This window comes from Emys orbicularis, chromosome 2 (assembly GCF_028017835.1).
Source record: "Emys orbicularis isolate rEmyOrb1 chromosome 2, rEmyOrb1.hap1, whole genome shotgun sequence".
NCBI classification, from domain to species: Eukaryota; Metazoa; Chordata; order Testudines; family Emydidae; genus Emys; species Emys orbicularis.
Window position 1 is genome coordinate 168,631,435 of NC_088684.1, and position 18,404 is coordinate 168,649,838.

At 43.7% G+C, this 18,404-nt stretch overlaps 1 protein-coding gene across 1 annotated transcript in view; it reads left to right on the plus strand.

Moving 5' to 3' along the window:
• NFX1 (nuclear transcription factor, X-box binding 1) overlaps positions 1–10,025 on the plus strand; it is a 199,223-nt gene extending 189,198 nt beyond the window's left edge. Inside the window, exons 23-24 of the mRNA XM_065397863.1 lie at positions 7,356–7,457; positions 9,950–10,025. Coding sequence (XP_065253935.1) covers positions 7,356–7,457; positions 9,950–10,025 — 178 coding nt within the window. The remainder of the gene's footprint in view (positions 1–7,355; positions 7,458–9,949) is intronic.
• Positions 10,026–18,404: the final 8,379 nt, after the last annotated feature.

The following is an 18,404-nucleotide window of genomic DNA, read 5'->3' on the forward strand; positions in this document are numbered from 1 at the left end:
GTCTATTAAAAATTCCTTTTTTCTCCAGAGCTGGTACTCTGCACCACCCCAGACTTCCTATTTAAGGAACTTCTTTTGTCTTATCACCTCAATCAATACATCACTTTTTACATTTTGTTTTTTATTAAACCTACTCATCCTCATGATATTAGATGCCATCATCTGGATGTTTGCATATCAATCAAATCCTAATTAAACAGGATTAATTGTTGCTTTATAATGGCAAAAATCACGGCTCTGAACTCTTTAAAAAACAAAATTGTCAATGGATTGTCAATGGATCCTGGCAGCTATATCAGAAGCATATAAGTAAGCCAAAAAAACTCCTTCTGAAAGCCTCGGCACATTCAGTGATGTCTGCATCCGCATTTTAGGCAAAAATAAAGTTTCTTATGAGGAAGTCTGCAGAGGGACCACTTGGAAATCTCTGTTCCTTCACCAGACATGACTACAAAAAGTGGATGTTGCATTTTCATCAGATACTGCTTTTGATCTACAGGTACCATCCACTATTTTTCTTTTCTACTGTCTCAGCTCTGCTGTCCCTCCCTTTTTTCTGGTCATATTGCTTGCTGCTTTCCAGTCGTCCTCCAGTGTAGTATATATGAGAATAGACAGCTTACTCATGCTTCTCATAACAGGAAATTCACTAGTCTGTTTTTTTCCCACCCTTGTATATACATGTGTATAATCCCTTGGGATTGTCACCTAACGTGCTGGAATTACCTCTGAGCCCGTTTTCCCTGCCAGCTTCGGACTTCAGAACCCTGCCTTGTTGAGCCAGACATGCAAGCCTGCTGCAACACAGACCCAGGTCTGCTCCACGCCCCCAAAGCTGCAGACTTTAACCAAAAATTGCTCAGCAGGTCACCTATCTCCAGCACCCAGACACCCAGTTCCCAATGGGATGCAAACCCCAAATAAATCCGTTTTACTCTGTATAAAGCTTATACAGGGTCAACTCTTAAATTGTCCGCCCTCTATAACACTGATAGAGAGATATGCACATATGGAGTACAACGTCACACCCTCCTCCTGAACTTACTGCCCGAGTCTTGGACGCTGTACATGGCAGAGGCAGTACATGTAAAATCCCTGTTCGTCTCTGGTCACACCCCCTTCTAGTACCTTTAAACCTTATGATGTCATCAACTCCTATAGCATTGACCCGTAGATGAAGTAGCCAAAGACACAAGATAACCAGCAAATCTATGGCGGACAGGCTCTGTTCAGCTTGTTCAGCATCTGTTGCATTTCCCAACCCCTTTGTGTACCATGGTAGGGGTTTAGACACAGATTCTCCTGTCTCTTTGGAGAACGCTTTCAATTCAGGCATGTGTTTGAGGATTTGGCAAGGAAAGGGTGCACTGCAACCATGCCTGCCCTTGGCCCCTCCCTCTGGAATCTCTTTGTGTTAGACCTCACCCGCTTGTGAAGTTTCCCAAATGCAAAGTTTTTCTTCCTCCTGCCTTGAAGAGACAGTTTTATCTCTTACAAGCGTAGCAGGAAAAACATCTTTCAATGGAGTGCTTTGGATTGGTAGGATCCCCTCGGTCACCCCACTCTCTGTTCCCAAAAGGTCAGCTGGGTGGACTCTCCCCTCCAGGAGATTTGACCCCCAGTCTTTCCTTAAAACCTGATCCACAGGTGAAGGGTCTGGCATTTCAGATGCAGATCCTTCACCCTCCTCCTGGGGAAATGCCTTCCTACAAAAGGTGGGCAGACCCGCCTGTCCCCCCTCACCTTCCATCTGGACTTCCCTTTCTGGGTTCCCCTCTGAGGCAGACACTCCTATGTCCCCCAAAAGGGAAGGTGACCCTGATCCAGCTGTGGGCTCACAGCTACCAGCTATGACAGACCCTTCACTGACCAGCAAAATCCCCCCTCTTTCACTCAGGTTGGGCTTGCTTCCAGCTACAGAGGCCTTGGGGTCTGTTCCCGCTGCAGTGGTCATCAGGACCCCAACTTCCATCTCCAGGATACACGTCTGCGCACCCTGGGGCCGGGTCTGTCCCCTGCTGAACTACATCTTGCTGGCAGTCAGCATCTGGGAAGGCCTCCCTGTTACAAGGTGGAACATCCCCCTCCCCCAGGGAGATGATCACAGGACAGGAGCTGGCTCTATCCAGCCCTTCCCGCGGGGACCTGCTTTGAGCCCCAGGGTTACAGGAACTGGCCTCGACCCTCCCTGCCCCCAAGGGCCCATTTTCCACTGCTACAGAGTAATTAAAGAGACACTCTCCTATTTCCCCAGCAGCACATGTGACTTCACCCTCCCCTCTGGGGCTTTCAGCACAAGATTCCTTCTTGCTGCTAACAAACCCTGGGACAGATTCTGCCACATCAAAAAAGTCATTCCCCAGTAGAAACGGTGCAAAATTGTGTGCCACCGCTGCAACAGTCAGTTCAGCCTGCAAATCACCAGTTTCCATATGTACCTTGGCTAAAGGTGCCAGGACCTTATAACCTCCCACCAATTCTAATTCTGCCATTCTTCCTGGTAACAAATCCTTCTCCTGGGTCTGGTCCCTCCTGACCACAGAAATTTCTGCACCAGTATCTCTCCAACCTTGGAGCACTTTGGCATTAAGCTTAACAGCATGCATATGTCCCCTGTTTGATTGTGTAGAAGCAACCTTTACAAATCCTGTGTGGTAAGACGCAGTAGCCTGGGATACACTGTGCTCTGAGATGCAGCAGCTTCATGTGTTACCTGGTGCCTGTTCCCACTCAGCCAAGGACATTTATTCCTTAGATACTCAGTGGACTTCCAATGATAGCACCTTCTGGGCTCCTCTGTTTGTACAGGAGACTTGGGATGAGTAACAGGGGAATGGGGAGGTGAATGCCCAGTCTCCTTTTTCCCAGGGGTAAAAAGGTGATTCTGCTTTCCACCAACCCTGTACCCCTCTGCCAGTGGTTTATGTTTAATTGCAGCTTATGATAAGAACATAAGAACATAAGAACATAAGAAAGGCCGTACTGGGTCAGACCAAAGGTCCATCTAGCCCAGTATCTGTCTACCGACAGTGGCCAATGCCAGGTGCCCCAGAGGGAGTGAACCTAACAGGCAATGATCAAGTGATCTCTCTCCTGCCATCCATCTCCATCCTCTGACGAACAGAGGCTAGGGACACCATTCTTACCCATCCTGGCTAATAGCCATTTATGGACTTAGCCACCATGAATTTATCCAGTCCCCTTTTAAACATTGTTATAGTCCTAGCCTTCACAACCTCCTCAGGTAAGGAGTTCCACAAGTTGACTGTGCGCTGTGTGAAGAAGAACTTCCTTTTATTTGTTTTAAACCTGCTGCCTATTAATTTCTTTTGGTGACCCCTAGTTCTTGTATTATGGGAATAAGTAAATAACTTTTCCTTATCCACTTTCTCAACATCACTCATGATTTTATATACCTCTATCATGTCCCCCCTTAGTCTTCTCTTTTCCAAACTGAAGAGTCCTAGCCTCTTTAATCTTTCCTCATATGGGACCCTCTCTAAACCCTTAATCATTTTAGTTGCTCTTTTCTGAACCTTTTCTAGTGCTAGAATATCTTTTTTGAGGTGAGGAGACCACATCTGTACACAGTATTCGAGATGTGGGCGAACCATGGATTTATATAAGGGCAATAATATATTCTCAGTCTTATTCTCTATCCCCTTTTTAATGATTCCTAACATCCTGTTTGCTTTTTTGACCGCCTCTGCACACTGCGTGGACATCTTTAGAGAACTATCCACGATGACGCCAAGATCTTTTTCCTGACTCGTTGTAGCTAAATTAGCCCCCATCATGTTGTATGTATAGTTGGGGTTATTTTTTCCAATGTGCATTACTTTACATTTATCCACATTAAATTTCATTTGCCATTTTGTTGCCCAATCACTTAGTTTTGTGAGATCTTTTTGAAGTTCTTCACAATCTGCTTTGGTCTTAACTATCTTGAGTAGTTTAGTATCATCTGCAAACTTTGCCACCTCACTGTTTACCCCTTTCTCCAGATCATTTATGAATAAATTGAATAGGATAGGTCCTAGGACTGACCCTTGGGGAACACCACTAGTTACCCCTCTCCATTCTGAGAATTTACCATTAATTCCTACCCTTTGTTCCCTGTCCTTTAACCAGTTCTCAATCCATGAAAGGACCTTCCCTTTTATCCCATGACAGCTTAATTTACGTAAGAGCCTTTGGTGAGGGACCTTGTCAAAGGCTTTCTGGAAATCTAAGTACACTATGTCCACCGGATCCCCCTTGTCCACATGTTTGTTGACCCCTTCAAAGAACTCTAATAGATTAGTAAGACACGATTTCCCTTTACAGAAACCATGTTGACTATTGCTCAAGAGTTTGTTTTTCTATGTGTCTGACAATTTTGTTCTTTACTATTGTTTCAACTAATTTGCCCGGTACCGACGTTAGACTTACCGGTCTGTAATTGCCGGGATCACCCCTAGAGCCCTTTTTAAGTATTGGCGTTACATTAGCTAACTTCCAGTCATTGGGTACCGAAGCCGATTTAAAGGACAGGTTACAAACCTTAGTTAATAGTTCCGCAACTATTAGTTAATAGTTAGTTAATAGTTCCGCAACTTCACATTTGAGTTCTTTCAGAACTCTTGGGTGAATGCCATCTGATTGCTCATAAGAGTCTGCAAGCCCACTAATTCACCCACTGCATCCATCTTTTTGTCCCACAAATACTGTTTTACATCATCACTGTACGTATTCAGGAACTGTTCCTGAGTAACCAAATCACACATTTCTTCAAAGCTTGTAATGTGTTTTCCCCTCACCCACTTGTCTAACAAATCTCTCATTTCATTTACATAGGCCACATTACTTAATCCAGATCCCCTCTTAAGACTCCTGAATTTAACCCTGTAGGTTTCAGCTGTAATCTGAAACTGGTTTCAAAACCAGTTCCTTAAATTTACCACAGTTTGAAACATCAGCAACAGGCACCTTATTGAATATGTCCAGAGCTCTCCCAGTCAATTTTGCAACCATTTTTTGATCCTCGGGAATCACATGGAGAGTGCACAGTCTCTCAAAGGTGATGAAATACTCGGCAATATCACTGGATTCATCATATGGTGGACATAACTGTTCCCATTTGTGGATTTTTGGGAAAGTGGAGCCAGCTGCTGAAGGGTTTTGTCTCGTCCACTCCGTTACAGCCAGCTCATGCTTCTGGGTCGCAATCTGGGCCTCAATTTCTTTGTCTTTTAACTCCAGGGCTAGCTGCCTCTCTTTGCTTCTCCTCCTGAGCAGCTTGTTGTGCTAACCTCTGGGCTTCAAACTCTTTGTCTTTTAAGTCCAGGGCTTGCTGGTGTGCAGCCCTTTGTCTGGCTGCTTCTGCCTCCATCGTTTCCCTGGCCGCAGCTGCTGCTTTGAGCCTCATTTGTGCCTGCCACATTTGAAACTCATGGTCCTTTGCCTTCTCTTCCACTTCCAGTCTGGCCAGCTCTAGTTTTGTAGCTGCCTCACTGGAAGTCATTTTCCTGCATTCTTGTGCTTATTTCCCTCACCCGAAATAAACAAACCGAAAATAACAAACCAGTAACCACTTTGTCTGTTCTCCAACCATGACACTCAAAACTCACTTAAAATCACTACCAGTGTCTCAAAGCAATCAGCTGTGCACAGATCCTGCTCGACTATGCCACTGTGACGGGTTCGGTCACAGAGACCCACTTGGGGCTGTCACCTGACGTGCTGGAATTATCTCTGAGCCCGTTTTCCCTGCCAGCCAGAACCCTGCCATGTTGAGCCAGACACACTAGCCTGCTGCAACACAGACCCAGGTCTGGTCAACGCCCCCAAAGCTGCAGACGTTAACCAAAGACTGCTCAGTAGGTCACCTATCTCCAGCACCCAGACACCCAGTTCCCAATGGGATCCAAATCCCAAATAAATCCATTTTACTTGGCATAAAGCTTATACAGGGTAAACTCATAAATTAAATTATCTGCCCTCTATAACACTGATAGAGAGATATGCACAGCTGTTTGCTCCCCAGGTATTAATCACTTGCTCTGGGTTTACTAATAAACAAATGTGATTTTATTAAGTATTAAAAGTAGGATTTAAGTGGTTTCAAGTAATAACACACAGAACAAAGTAAGTCACCAAGCAAAATAAAGCAAAAACACTCAAGTCTAAGCCTAATACATTAAGAAACTGATTACAGGTAAAATCTCATCCTCAGAGATGTTCCAATAAGCTTCTTTCACAGACTAGACTCCTTCCTAGTCTGGGCCCAATCCTTTCCCCTGGTACAGTCCTCGTTAGTTCCAGCGAACATCTTAGGTGGAAAGCAGGGGTGTTCTCATGATTGGCAGCCCCTTTGTTCTGTTCCACCCCCTTTTATAGCTTTGTCACAAGGCGGGAATCTTTTGTCTCTCTGGGTCCACACCCCTCCTTCTAAATAGAAAAGCACCAGGTTTAAGATGGATTCGAGTATCAGGTGACATGTTCATGTCCTGTGAGACCCCAGCCTACATTCTTCCTGGGCTGGCTCACACAAACATAGGAAGGCTTGCAAGTAAACAGAGCCATTTACAACCAATTGTCCTAGTCAATGGGAGCCATCAAGATTCTAAACCACCATCAATGGCCCACACTTTGCATAATGACAATAGGATCTCAGAGTTATACTTTATATTTCTAGCTTCAGATACAAGAATGATACATGCATACAAATAGGATGACCACACTCAGTAGATTATAAGCTTTGTAAGCCTACCTTACAATAGACCTTTTGCCTAAAGTATATTCCAGTTGCATCATATTCATACTCATAAGCATATTTCCATAAAACATCTGGAGTGCAACGTCACAATGTGTTTGTAGTTTTAGGGTTTAAGTGTTGTAAGTTTGGACTTTGATGCACTTTACAGGCTCACGCAAAGGGAGCAGTTCAAACACCAATAAAGTTACGCAGGGAACTTTTTTTTTTTTTTATTATCCTAGTCTACCCCGAAAACTTCCAGACTAGTGGATATCTTCTTACATTAAGACATATTTATAATAAAAAAAATAGTCTATTTCCTCTATTTACTGTCTCCATTGTTCAGTTTAAATGGGGGAAGGGGAGTATAGATTGTTTTAGGCAAAGAAGAAATGCTGGGCTGCTTTGAGTCACAGTGTGTCAGAAGTTCTTCTAACACCTCAGTATTGGATTTGCTGCGAGGTAACACATTGGACCTTCAAGTCTCAAACTGTCATTTATACCACATTTAACACTTAATTTTTGTCTTGATTTTTTTTAATATAGTGTATTATTTTTCTATTTAAACATGTAGACAATAACATCACAAATAATATTTGTTACCATTCTCATCCTCTAGAGGTAAATCCATTTGTCCAAGTAATACCCTAACATCTGTGCTAGAGAGGGAAATGCGGACAAGGCCTCCACCACCTATTCCTCACTACAGACAAACAGATAAGTAAGAACTATTTAGTTATTTAAGTGTTTTTGCTAAGTTAATGTTTAATAAAGTGACAGTATGGGCCAGAGGCCTCACAACTTTGTCAGGGCATCTCAGTTTTGAATTGCCATACTCATGCTATTTTAATCTCTTAAACAGATTGCTAAATGTGACAATTTATGATGAAATGTATTATAATTCTAGGACATTCATTAGAGACTACCTATGCCACTCTGGTTTTTAATCAAGAGCAGTAGTGAACATTACATGAGTGTTTTTCTTGTGTTTACACTATGTGGCATATCATTTATTACCTTCGTGCAATAAACAATTTTTGAAAGATCTTGTATACATTGATGCATTCTGAACATCAAAGAGCCTCTGAGGGGAAAAAAGCTAGAAATCAAGGGGATTTACTCACTAAACATGTCTGCCCACATCATTGCAGCAGTTTTTAAAAAAATAGACAAATAGAATGTATGGGAGCAGTAGAAAGGGATAGAAGATCTCTTATATAAAAATGTAATTTATATGAATCTTGTGTCCAAGTTTGGTTGCCTCATCAAAAGAAATTTATAGAGTAAATTGGGGGGGGGGGGGGGAATGCATCAAAGCAGTGAAAAATCTTAGCTCTTTACCTAGTTACAGTTCACAAAATTGCTGAGACTATTTAACATGGAAAAGAGTTATTCAGAATTAAAATTTAACCGAACAGACCCTTCTCTCTACCTTTCTCATAATGAGCACAGGGGGTCACTCATTGAAATAAAATGGGAATAAATTTAGTGCCAGAAAAAATAAATACTGCCCTTATGCTATATAGTCAATATATATGTGTAATTTATTGTTGCAAGAGGTAGACACGCATACTGTAGCTAGACTTTTAAAAGACTGAATAATTTTATAACCATTTCTAACTATTCTTTGCAAACTAAGATATGGGTAATTAGTTCATGGCATATAATGGTTGTCTGTGGGGGTCACTAAGTATTGTTTCCTCTATAATGGCCAAAGAGGGCAAAAGTGGGGACTTCACATTCCTTGGGTACTGACCGCTGCTGGGGCAAGCAAGATACCAGACTCCTTGGCTGTATGGTCTTATCTAACATATCAGCTCCTGTGTTTGTAAGACACGGTGGCCTTGAGTGTGCATAGGCTTTTAACATTCTGGGCTTCACAACCACGAGTTATATTTGTTCAATTTTGGCTCTCAAAATGTTTTGCTGAATCTGGATTTAAGATGATTGCACCCTTAAAAGGAAACCACAGGCTTCTGATGCAGGGAATGTCTTCTGTTCTAGATTTTGACAGTATCTAGCAGAATATGGGCCTAATTCTGGTTGGTGGTTTCAGGGACTACCAGAATACAAATGAATAACAATAATAGGCTGTTCATTCCTTGAAAAGATCCAGTTCATCAGAGTGTAAACTAACAGATTCAAGATTAAAATCCAGCCTAAACCACCTGCAGGCATGCCTAAAACAAGGCTCTTGAATCAATGCTTAGGAGCATATATAAAAGTAACCTGATTTTCAGTGGTGCTTGGCTCTTGCATCTCCCATTTACTTCAGTGGAATTCATTGGAAATTAGCACCTCCTGAAAAACCAGCCTGCTTATTTTTAATTTTAGGTGGCCAGGTTTGAAAATCTTTGCCTCTGGATTAAAATTATTTGTAAATAAAACATTCATTTAATATTTAAACATTGAAATTTTATTGGAAACAGAAGTTTTTGAAAGGCCTCATGTCACTGTCTTCAGATATATGCAGTGGTATTGTAGTCATGTTGGTCCCAGGATATTAGCGAGACAAGGTGGGTGAGGAAATATCTTTTATTGGACCATCTTCTGTTGGTGACGAGCTCAAAAGCTTGTCTCTCTCTCCAGCAGAACTTGGTCCAATAAAAGATATTTCCTCACCCACCTTGACTGTCTTCTGATGACAGTTAAATAGCATATTTGAATAATTATCTATACTAACAGTCGATGATTTCATTAATTTTTATCCTTTGTTTTTATATGTAGCTGAAACTTGACCTGCAACTATCCCTCACTTCAGAGATAGTCTTTTGCTTTTTTTGCATATATTTTTGAAAAGGACAATATTCAGAACATTGGCTCGTCTGTAACAAAGTTTTCATTTGCAAAATAAACTACCTAAATATCAGTGTGTTGTAGATAAATTGCTTGTGGTATTCTACCTTAATATTAGAATGGCTGAATTGCTAATATTAATATTTATGAAAAGCACAGTTAATAAAAGGTAGCTATTTGTTCAGTGGGCACTGAAATGTACATTAGAGTGAATAATTAAGATTTGATTTCTGTAAAATCAATGCCTGGTGTTTATTGATCTTGCTGTCCAGTGGCATAATATGCCATGAGATGTTATGGTGTTTTTATATCAGTTTGGTAGTTTGGGAAAGTCAGTGTGTTATCCTTGCTTATGTAACTGTATCTTTCATTTAACTGAGAATTGTGTTCTGTAATATTTTATGGTTTTAATTTCAGGAATAATGGAAACAGTGGCTTGCAGAAAACATTAAAAGTGGAGCCAGTGATTGACTACTTTGATGTCCAAGACTGAAATGATCAATCTTAAATTATTATTTAGAAAAATGGAGGTGAAGATACATATCTATCATGCAAGATGCTTTGTGGCTAATTAAATGATTAACTATTCAATATATTCAAAGTTTAAAATAGTAAAAAAGCACTGGTGAGTTAAGTGTATGAGAAACATAGCATTGTCTAGAAATTAACTAAAATTTGAGCTCTGAATATTGCAAGATAAGCTATTAAAGGCCAAATTCTGACTTCAGATTGATGTGCACAGCTCTCATTGAATGCACTGAGAACTGCATGCGTTCCTCAAAAGCCAGAATATGGCTGATCATTTATTATATCAATGAAACTGATCTTTTAAATTTGACTGCAAATTTTCAGCTGCTCTGCATAGTTTTACATAAGTTGCAGGTGCAGGTATTTTTCACCTCAGGCTGGTACATTTTTCTTCTCTGTTTGTTTGGAATCAGAGTATCTTTACTGAAGTGAAACTGCCTATCCATTAATTTATAGCTGAAAAAACTGGTAATTAAATTCTATTGGGGTAGTTATATTAGTGGCAAACATTCCAAAGATTTATACTGAGGGATCCCACTGTACTGTTAAAAATGAACAAATCACAAATCGCTATAATATAATCCTAATGGATATATTTTCAAAGAGTTTTCATGTGATTTTAATCATTCCATTTCTACTGCAAACATATCTGAGTTATTCCCACATGGAATAAAACAAAAAATTTAGCTCAACTCTACAATATGTTACATATTCCCAGTGCTTAGGCACACTGACACCCGCTAATGAGGAGTACATCTCATGTTCACTAGCATTTGAGGATTTTGGTACTTTCCAGTTCTTGTTCTTGAGGTGGAAGCGGGAAAATGCCATTTGTTTGTTTGTGGGTTTTTATTAAGCAAAAGAATAATGGCTTAGTTTTCTTTGTGTTTTATTTAGTTTGTATATTTAAACCTTTAATTTAAATTAAAGGATTAAATTGAAAATGAAAAATATTTAATTCAAACGCTTGAACAGTTAGAACTCCACGTATGGCTTTGATGTTCCATAGAGATTGAATCATATGTCTAGGATTGTTAAACTGATGACTTCACTAGTTTAAACTTTTCCTCTGTACAAGCTTAGAGCAGAAGGTATGTGCTAGGCTTGTGTTGGAATATGGGTTGAGATTGCAGCAATTCTTGAAAACTTCATAAGAAAGTCTGGTATGTTAAATCCCTCTCAATGAAAACAGCCCTTTAATGATCACATTACATTTTAAATATATTATACTTTACACAATTCAGTAGCCAACACAATCTCCTAGATTTCAAATTGTTTCACATTAATGGGTGCCCTCATGAGGAAGGAGAGACCAGATCTTTAGCTGGTGTAAATTGTCATAGCTCCATTGACTTCACTTGAGCTACAACAATTTACCCAAGTTGAGGATCTGGCCCCTTATGCTAATAAGCTCCTTACTCCTCACACTATGCTCTGTCTGTCTCACCCCTCCTGACTGCACACAGCCCTAGAAGTTATTCCTTTGTGCAGCTCTTTGTGCTCAGGGGCAGCTTCTGTCTGCATGTCCCAGAGAGCTTATGGAACTTTTGAGGGCCATTAGCCACAGAGGTTCATTTTGGGGTGGATATGTATCATAACATGTTGACTTAAGATAACTGTAATATTCTACATTGTCAAGATGTTATGGTTTTTATGGTTTTCTGTTGATGCATGTGTATAAAACTTACTTCGTTTAGGAAATGACAATGCAATGTAATATGTTTCTATTTAAATGTTTGAGATACATTTTCTCCACTTAAAAGAACACTGTCAAGGAATGTTGATCTTTTTGTGTGTGTGTGTGTCTTCATACAATGAAAATAATTTTCTTTACCTTTTTCCTTTCATTTGGTGAACAGAAGTGAACTTTTTTTTATGAATGAATCTCAAATAAACTAGCTGTTATGGTTTGGCATGACAGTGCACAAAATTCTTAAGCAAGTTGAGCCCTTGCAAGGTGCTTAACGTTTTCAATTTCTGTTGACATCAGTGGGTGAATAGGTTGCTAAGCACCTTTCTAGAAGTGTGATCTTGCAGACATTTACACAATTAAGTAGGCCTAACGTGAGAAAGAGTCTCATTTATTTCAGTGTCACTGCATGACTGAATGAGGGTTTGCAGGATGGGCCCATAGTTTGTGATCCTACATTTAATTTATTTTAACACAGGACTTCATTTAAAATAGCTAAAAACATCACCTACATACTTGTGTGCAATTTGTATGAGGCTTTCATAGCAGTATGTCTAGTTCATGCACTTTAATTGGTATTTTTAACAAATTGTGATCTTGCAACTTAAATGTGAGGCTGATGAGAAGCAGTCTAGAAGATGTTCAGGTTCTGAATAGAACTTTTAATACTTCCAGCTTTTGATCAGAAGAACCAGAGAATTTTCAGTTTGCAAAATAAGGCTAATAAATATTTTGAATTCATATCTACTGATTAATCATAATGCCCCTTATGAAATGTCTAATAAAAGTTTTGCTCAGTTGTGAATATTCACATATCTCTATGCCTATTTTAATACCAAGGAGGTCAAAGCCTATACAACAGCTTTTAAAAAATCATTGACACTGAAATGTTTATTCAAAATTTCTTATTGTAATAGTTCCGTTAAAAAGATAATTCATGCACTTCCCTGGGGAAGCAATACCAAAACAAGTTTTTTCCAAAGTATAATTTTCCAGCTTTAAAAATGAATTCAGATAGGTTTAATTGTGGTGTTCTCCCTTCTCTTCTGGTTTGCTTTGGATCATTTTACTGCATATGTGTGCCTAATGGGAATGCTTTTCTAATATACCATTTTGTATTTCTTCTTATTCTGAGTTGGCTCTTAGTCTATTTATCTAAGAGAAAAAAGAGTGAAGTCAGTGGCATTGACTTCAGTGGAGCCAGTATTCCATCCTTGGTCTGTCAATTACATTGCACAGGTCTCAGAACGATACTGTATTTTGTAAATTGTTCTGTATTGAGTACATTACAATAAAGAGATTGTCTTTGAAGTGAACTGTGAGGAAGGGCAAATTGGTTACAATACATATAACTTTACCAAGTGCTTTTAAACTATTGTATATAAAATACAGGTAGAATTTTGGCATTGGGACTGTGTAACTGTTCAATGGTTTAATGCGTTAAGAAGTGCTCTGATTATTCAGTGCTTGATGTGCATAATCTAAAATCCTAGCTGTGCAAGTTAGCTATGGAGACCACTGTTTTGTGGCAGTTTTACAGTATGTGCCTCATGATGAAGTAAGCAAACGAACATTGCTCTAAAACACTCTTTCCATAAGTTATTTGGTGACAGAGATATATATATAGATATATAGATAGATAGATAGATAGATATTCCACTTGATTCCTTTCAAGTTTAGTGGTGTAACCAGGTGACTTACTGTATAAAGCTGTAATAAAATTAAGTTCAAATTGCTATGTGTTGTAGTTGTTTGCAAGCTTTTAGGTAGGTGTACATGTGTTGGGAAGTTCTTAAAATGCTGTAGGAAGGCAAATATTTGAATGGAATATCTGGGGGGGGGGGGTTCTTCACCTCAAATTCTAAAATATCAGGTGCAGTTTTCTTCCTGCATTTCAACATCTTTAAACAAACATCTTTTTGGGGGGGTCCATACCAAAGGGGGAGGAGAGAGGGGACTATCTGCTATCTATGTAGAATTTAAGAATAATTTTTTGCTAACTCAAGATTTTATCACAAGTCTCACAATATATGATCCTTTTTTGAGGAATGACCTCCTATTGTATTCCACTGTGGGTTTACGCATGCACACCATATGCCCAGAGTCGGAGGATTTGAATGTAGAGATATTGGTCCACACATGCGCCCTGGCTCATCTCGTGCCTCCAACCCAGGGGATATGGGGAGGCCGACCAACTCTCTCTCCAGTTCCTTCTCACCGCCGCATGGTCTGGGTTGGAACCTCCAGTGTCCATAGCTTCAGGTTCATCCTACAAAATAAGATTCTTTGGTGCTTGCTCATGTTGATTCCGTTCTAGGTGCGTGCGCACCCATGTGCATGGTCGTCAGAGATTTTTGCCTTAGCGGTATCCGAAGGGCTGACTGTGGTGCCCCCTTGAGTGCTGCACCCAAGTGCTGGTATATCAGGTGCCGTCGACCCTACTCCCTCTCTGTTCCTTCTTACCGTCCGTGGTGGTTAGTCGGAGCGCCTTTCCTTGCTTAGCAAGGGCTAGTGTTTTTTTTCTCCTTTGGATTTCATGCCTTAAGGCTTTGTATATAGTTGATTCTTCAGTAGTTAGTGTTTGTTTAGTTGTTAGTAGTTAGAGTCCCAGCGGGGACTCTGCCCCGGGGCATGCCTCAGTCTCCAGGGTTAAAGCCCTGCACAGACTGTGAAAGGCCTAAGCCTGTTAGTGACCCCCACAGCAGCTGTCTCAAGTGCTTGGGGGAGGCACACGTAAAAGACAAGTGCCGTATCTGCAAAAACTTTCAGCCTCGCACGCCAAAAGAGCTGAACATTTGACTGAGCTCTTCTGATAGAGTCCGCCCTCTGTCCGGCCTCCCTCCGTCCTTCCTCCAAGCCGTCTCGGCATGATTCGCCGAGCACCTCGGCATTGGTGCCAAGTGCACCCCCAGCGCCAAGCTCTGTTCAGCACCGTTCCCTGTTGCTGGTACTGAAAAAGAAGGCCAAAGAAACAAGGCTCCCCAGCGCCAGGAAAGAACAGCCATGTGGCAGCAGGCAAAAGACCCACCTCGGGACATCCGTATGGCCCAGAACCCTGCAGTTGGCTTTCTCCCGTTGGGGACGTTAGCCCCGTGAAAGGTCCTCCTCCGACTCCTGTGAGCAGTATCTGACCAACTCCCCTGCCAGCAAAGGCCACCGACACAGCAGAGGCCGCAGGCTTCAACAAAGGCTCCCCAAGAGGGCAAGTCAGCCGATAAGACTCCTCAGGCATCAGTGGAGTACCACTGATCCCCCTAGACACTGACGCGCTCTCCACCTCCGCACCGCCAGTCACCAGAGCCACCACCGAGATCATCTGGGGCTCGCCATAGATCACCGGCACCATGATCATGGTCCCCGTTATCTTGACATCTATCACTGAGAGGGAGGCGTAGATCCCCTTACTACCAGTACCGATTGCCTCCCCGTCGGTCACGTCTCGTCACCGATCCAGGTCGCCTATGCTGCGGGAGTGTTCTCTGTCCCGCCCCCAGTCTCCCCAGCATCAACACCAGTCTCCACTGTTATCTGTGGCCTCTAAGCAGACCCAGGCATCCATAGCCCCTCCATGGTCTCCAGAAGGTGGTTCCTCCAGTACTGAGGGACGGTTTAGCCCCTTGCCTAGAACCCGACAGCGCGACTGGGCAACTGAGACAACAGTGTAGTGGCAGCCGGGTCAGTGGCCCGTGCAGTGGCCTTTTTTGGAACGCACGGGGAGTTCCGGTCATGGCTATGCAGCCATTGCTCCACTCATCAGCTGCCACCTTGGAGCAACAGCTGCCGGCACCGGGCTCGGTGCGGGAAGCACGCCCAGAGGCCGAGGCTGAGGAGGTTGTGACCACTCCTAAGCCGCTCTCCCCTGCGGAGGAGTAGGACCAGGGCCCCCTGCCTGTGGTACAGTCCTAGCCTTCGTCCCCAGATGAGGCAGTCGCAGGCCCCTCCAGGGCCAGTCTGGCGGATGACCTTAAGGACCATCAGGCCGTGCTTCATCAGGTGGCCGAGAACTTGGGCCTGGAAGTGGAGGAGATGGCTGAGCAACGGACATCCTATTCAACGTCCTTTCGGCCTCTGCCTCGGCCTGCGTCGCACTACCGATGCATGACAGGGTCCTCAAAATTGCCACATCCATCTGGCAAACCCCTTCCTCCATCCCTCCCACATCAAATCAGGCTGAAAAGAAATACTTTGTCCCAGCCAAAAGTTTTGAATATTTGTATACCCACCTCCCCCTGGCTCACTGGTGATCTTGTCAGCCAGTGAGAAAGAAAAGCAGGCACAATCCAGCTCGACCCCAAAAAATAGAGGCCAAATGACTGGATTTGTTTGGGAGGATAATTTATTCCACCGCCAGTTTGCAGTTTTGGGTGGCGAACAATCAGGCACTCTTGGACCATTACAACTTTAATTTATGGGACTCCTGCCGTAAGATTAAGGAGTCCCTCCTGCAGGATTTGGCCCTACGGCGGCCCGGTGCTCCCTGCAAATGGCTTGGGATGCAGCGGACTTGGCAGCCAGAGTGGTAGCGTTTGCGGTGGTAATGAGGCGCAGTTTCTGGCTTCAAACCACCAAACTCTCCCAGGAGATGCAGACTGTCATCCAAGACCTCCCATTCGATGGGAACGGTCTGCATGGGCTGAAAGACACGATGGGCTGAAAGACACCAGAACAACCCTTTGTTCGCTGGGAATGCACACGCCACAGTCAGCACATAAGCAGTTCCGGCCGCCTCTGCCGCCAAGGCTGTGGCAGCCTCATCCGGGGTCTGCTAGAAGAAGGGACAAAGACACTCGGTTTAGTCATCTTCGCCCTTCTACCTCCCGCTCACCTGCGCAGCCTGGCCTGGCGAAACAGTCTGGAGACCAGAAGCACTCATTTTTATGGCGCACTCGACAGCAACGCCCCAGCCAATTCCCCGGGTCCACCATTCCTTTTCCTCAACCACCTTCACCCCTACTGTTCGGCCTGATCGCTGGTCACCTCGGACCGCTGGGTACTGGACATAGTATATCAAGACTATAGCCTGCAATTTTTGGCCACCCCTCCCTCCACGTCCCTCTTCAGGGATCCTTGTCACGAGCAACTCCTCGTTCAGGAGGTTGAGATCCTTCTGAGCCTGGAGGTGGTAGAGGAGGTCCCTCGGGACATGAAAGGGAAGAGTTCCAGTCCCAGTACTTCCCGTTGCCTCAACAAGTCTCTCAAGAAGTTTTGCATGGTTTCCCTGGCCTCCATCATCCCCTCCCTGGATCTGGGAGACTGGTACACCGCTCTCGATTTACGGGATGCTTATGTCCACATTCCCATATTCCCGGGTCACCGGCGTTTCCTCTTCTTCAGAGTGGGCGGGCGTCATTTTCAGTTCATGGCACTGCCCTTTGGCCTATCTTTGGCCCCAAGGATGTTCACAAAATGCATGGCGCCAGTGGCGGCTTACCTGACACATTGAGGGGTCCAGATTTTCCCATATCTCGATTACTGGCTCATCAAGGGCAGGTCTCGGGTGCAGGTGCATAGGAGCCTCAATCTGGTGAGTTCCACATGCCACGATCTGGGCCTGTTAATAAACAAAAAAGTCCACATTAACGTCAGTGCAGCGCATAGAATTTATCAGGGTGATCCTTGACTCCACACGAGCCAGGGCCTTTCTTCCAGAAGCACGTTTTCAGGCCATGTTCGATTTCATCTCCCACTTAAAGAACCACCTGCTCACTACGTCCCTCACCTGCCTACATCTGATGGGCCACATGGCTGTGTGCATGTATGTGGTCACCCATGCTTGGCTCCATCTGCGACCTCTGCAAGTGTGGCTGGCCTTGGTCTATATCCCCAACAGACACAGGTTGGACTGGGTGGTCAGAGTGCCGAACCATGTCCTGTCTTCCCTGCACTGGAGGGAATTCCCTTCACAACCCCATCTCTGACCCCAGACTCCAACGCTTTGGATCTGGGCTCAGGGGCCCACGTGGGCAAGCTGAGCACCCAGGGCCACTGGCTGCGGGATGATCTCGCCCTCCATATCAACGTCAGGGAGCTCAGGGTGGGTCACCTGGCTTGCCAGGCTTTCTTGCCCCACCTGAAAGGCAAGGTGGTACAGGTCCTGACGGACAATACCGCCACAATGTATTACATCAACAGGCAAGGCAGTGCCAGGTCCTCAGCCCTTTGTCAAGAGGCGCTCAGCCTTTGGGACTTTTGTGTGCGGCATGCCATTCATCTGGTTGCCACCCACCTGCCAGGCACCAGGAACGTCTTGGCAGATCACCTCAGCAGGACCTTCTCGTCTCGCCACGAATGGTCGTTCCATCCAGAGGTGGTCAACATAATCCTCCAGAGATGGGGGAACTCCTCAGGTGGACCTGTTCGTGTCCAGACAGAACAGAAAGTGTCATGTGTTCTGTTCGATTCGGAGTCTGGACAGAGGTTCCCTGTCAGATGCCTTCCTCATTCCATTGTCGGGCCAGTGCCGTTAATTCACGGGGTCTTCATGAAGGTCAAACAGCATAGAGTGACGGTTATCCTGGCATGGCCTTGTCAGCACTGGTTCAGCACGTTGCTGAGCCTTTCGGCAGCCACTGCCTCTTCGGCCGGATCTGCTGTCCCAGAACCACAGCACTCTGCTGCACCCAAACCTGGCGGCACTGCACTTGCCGGCTTGGT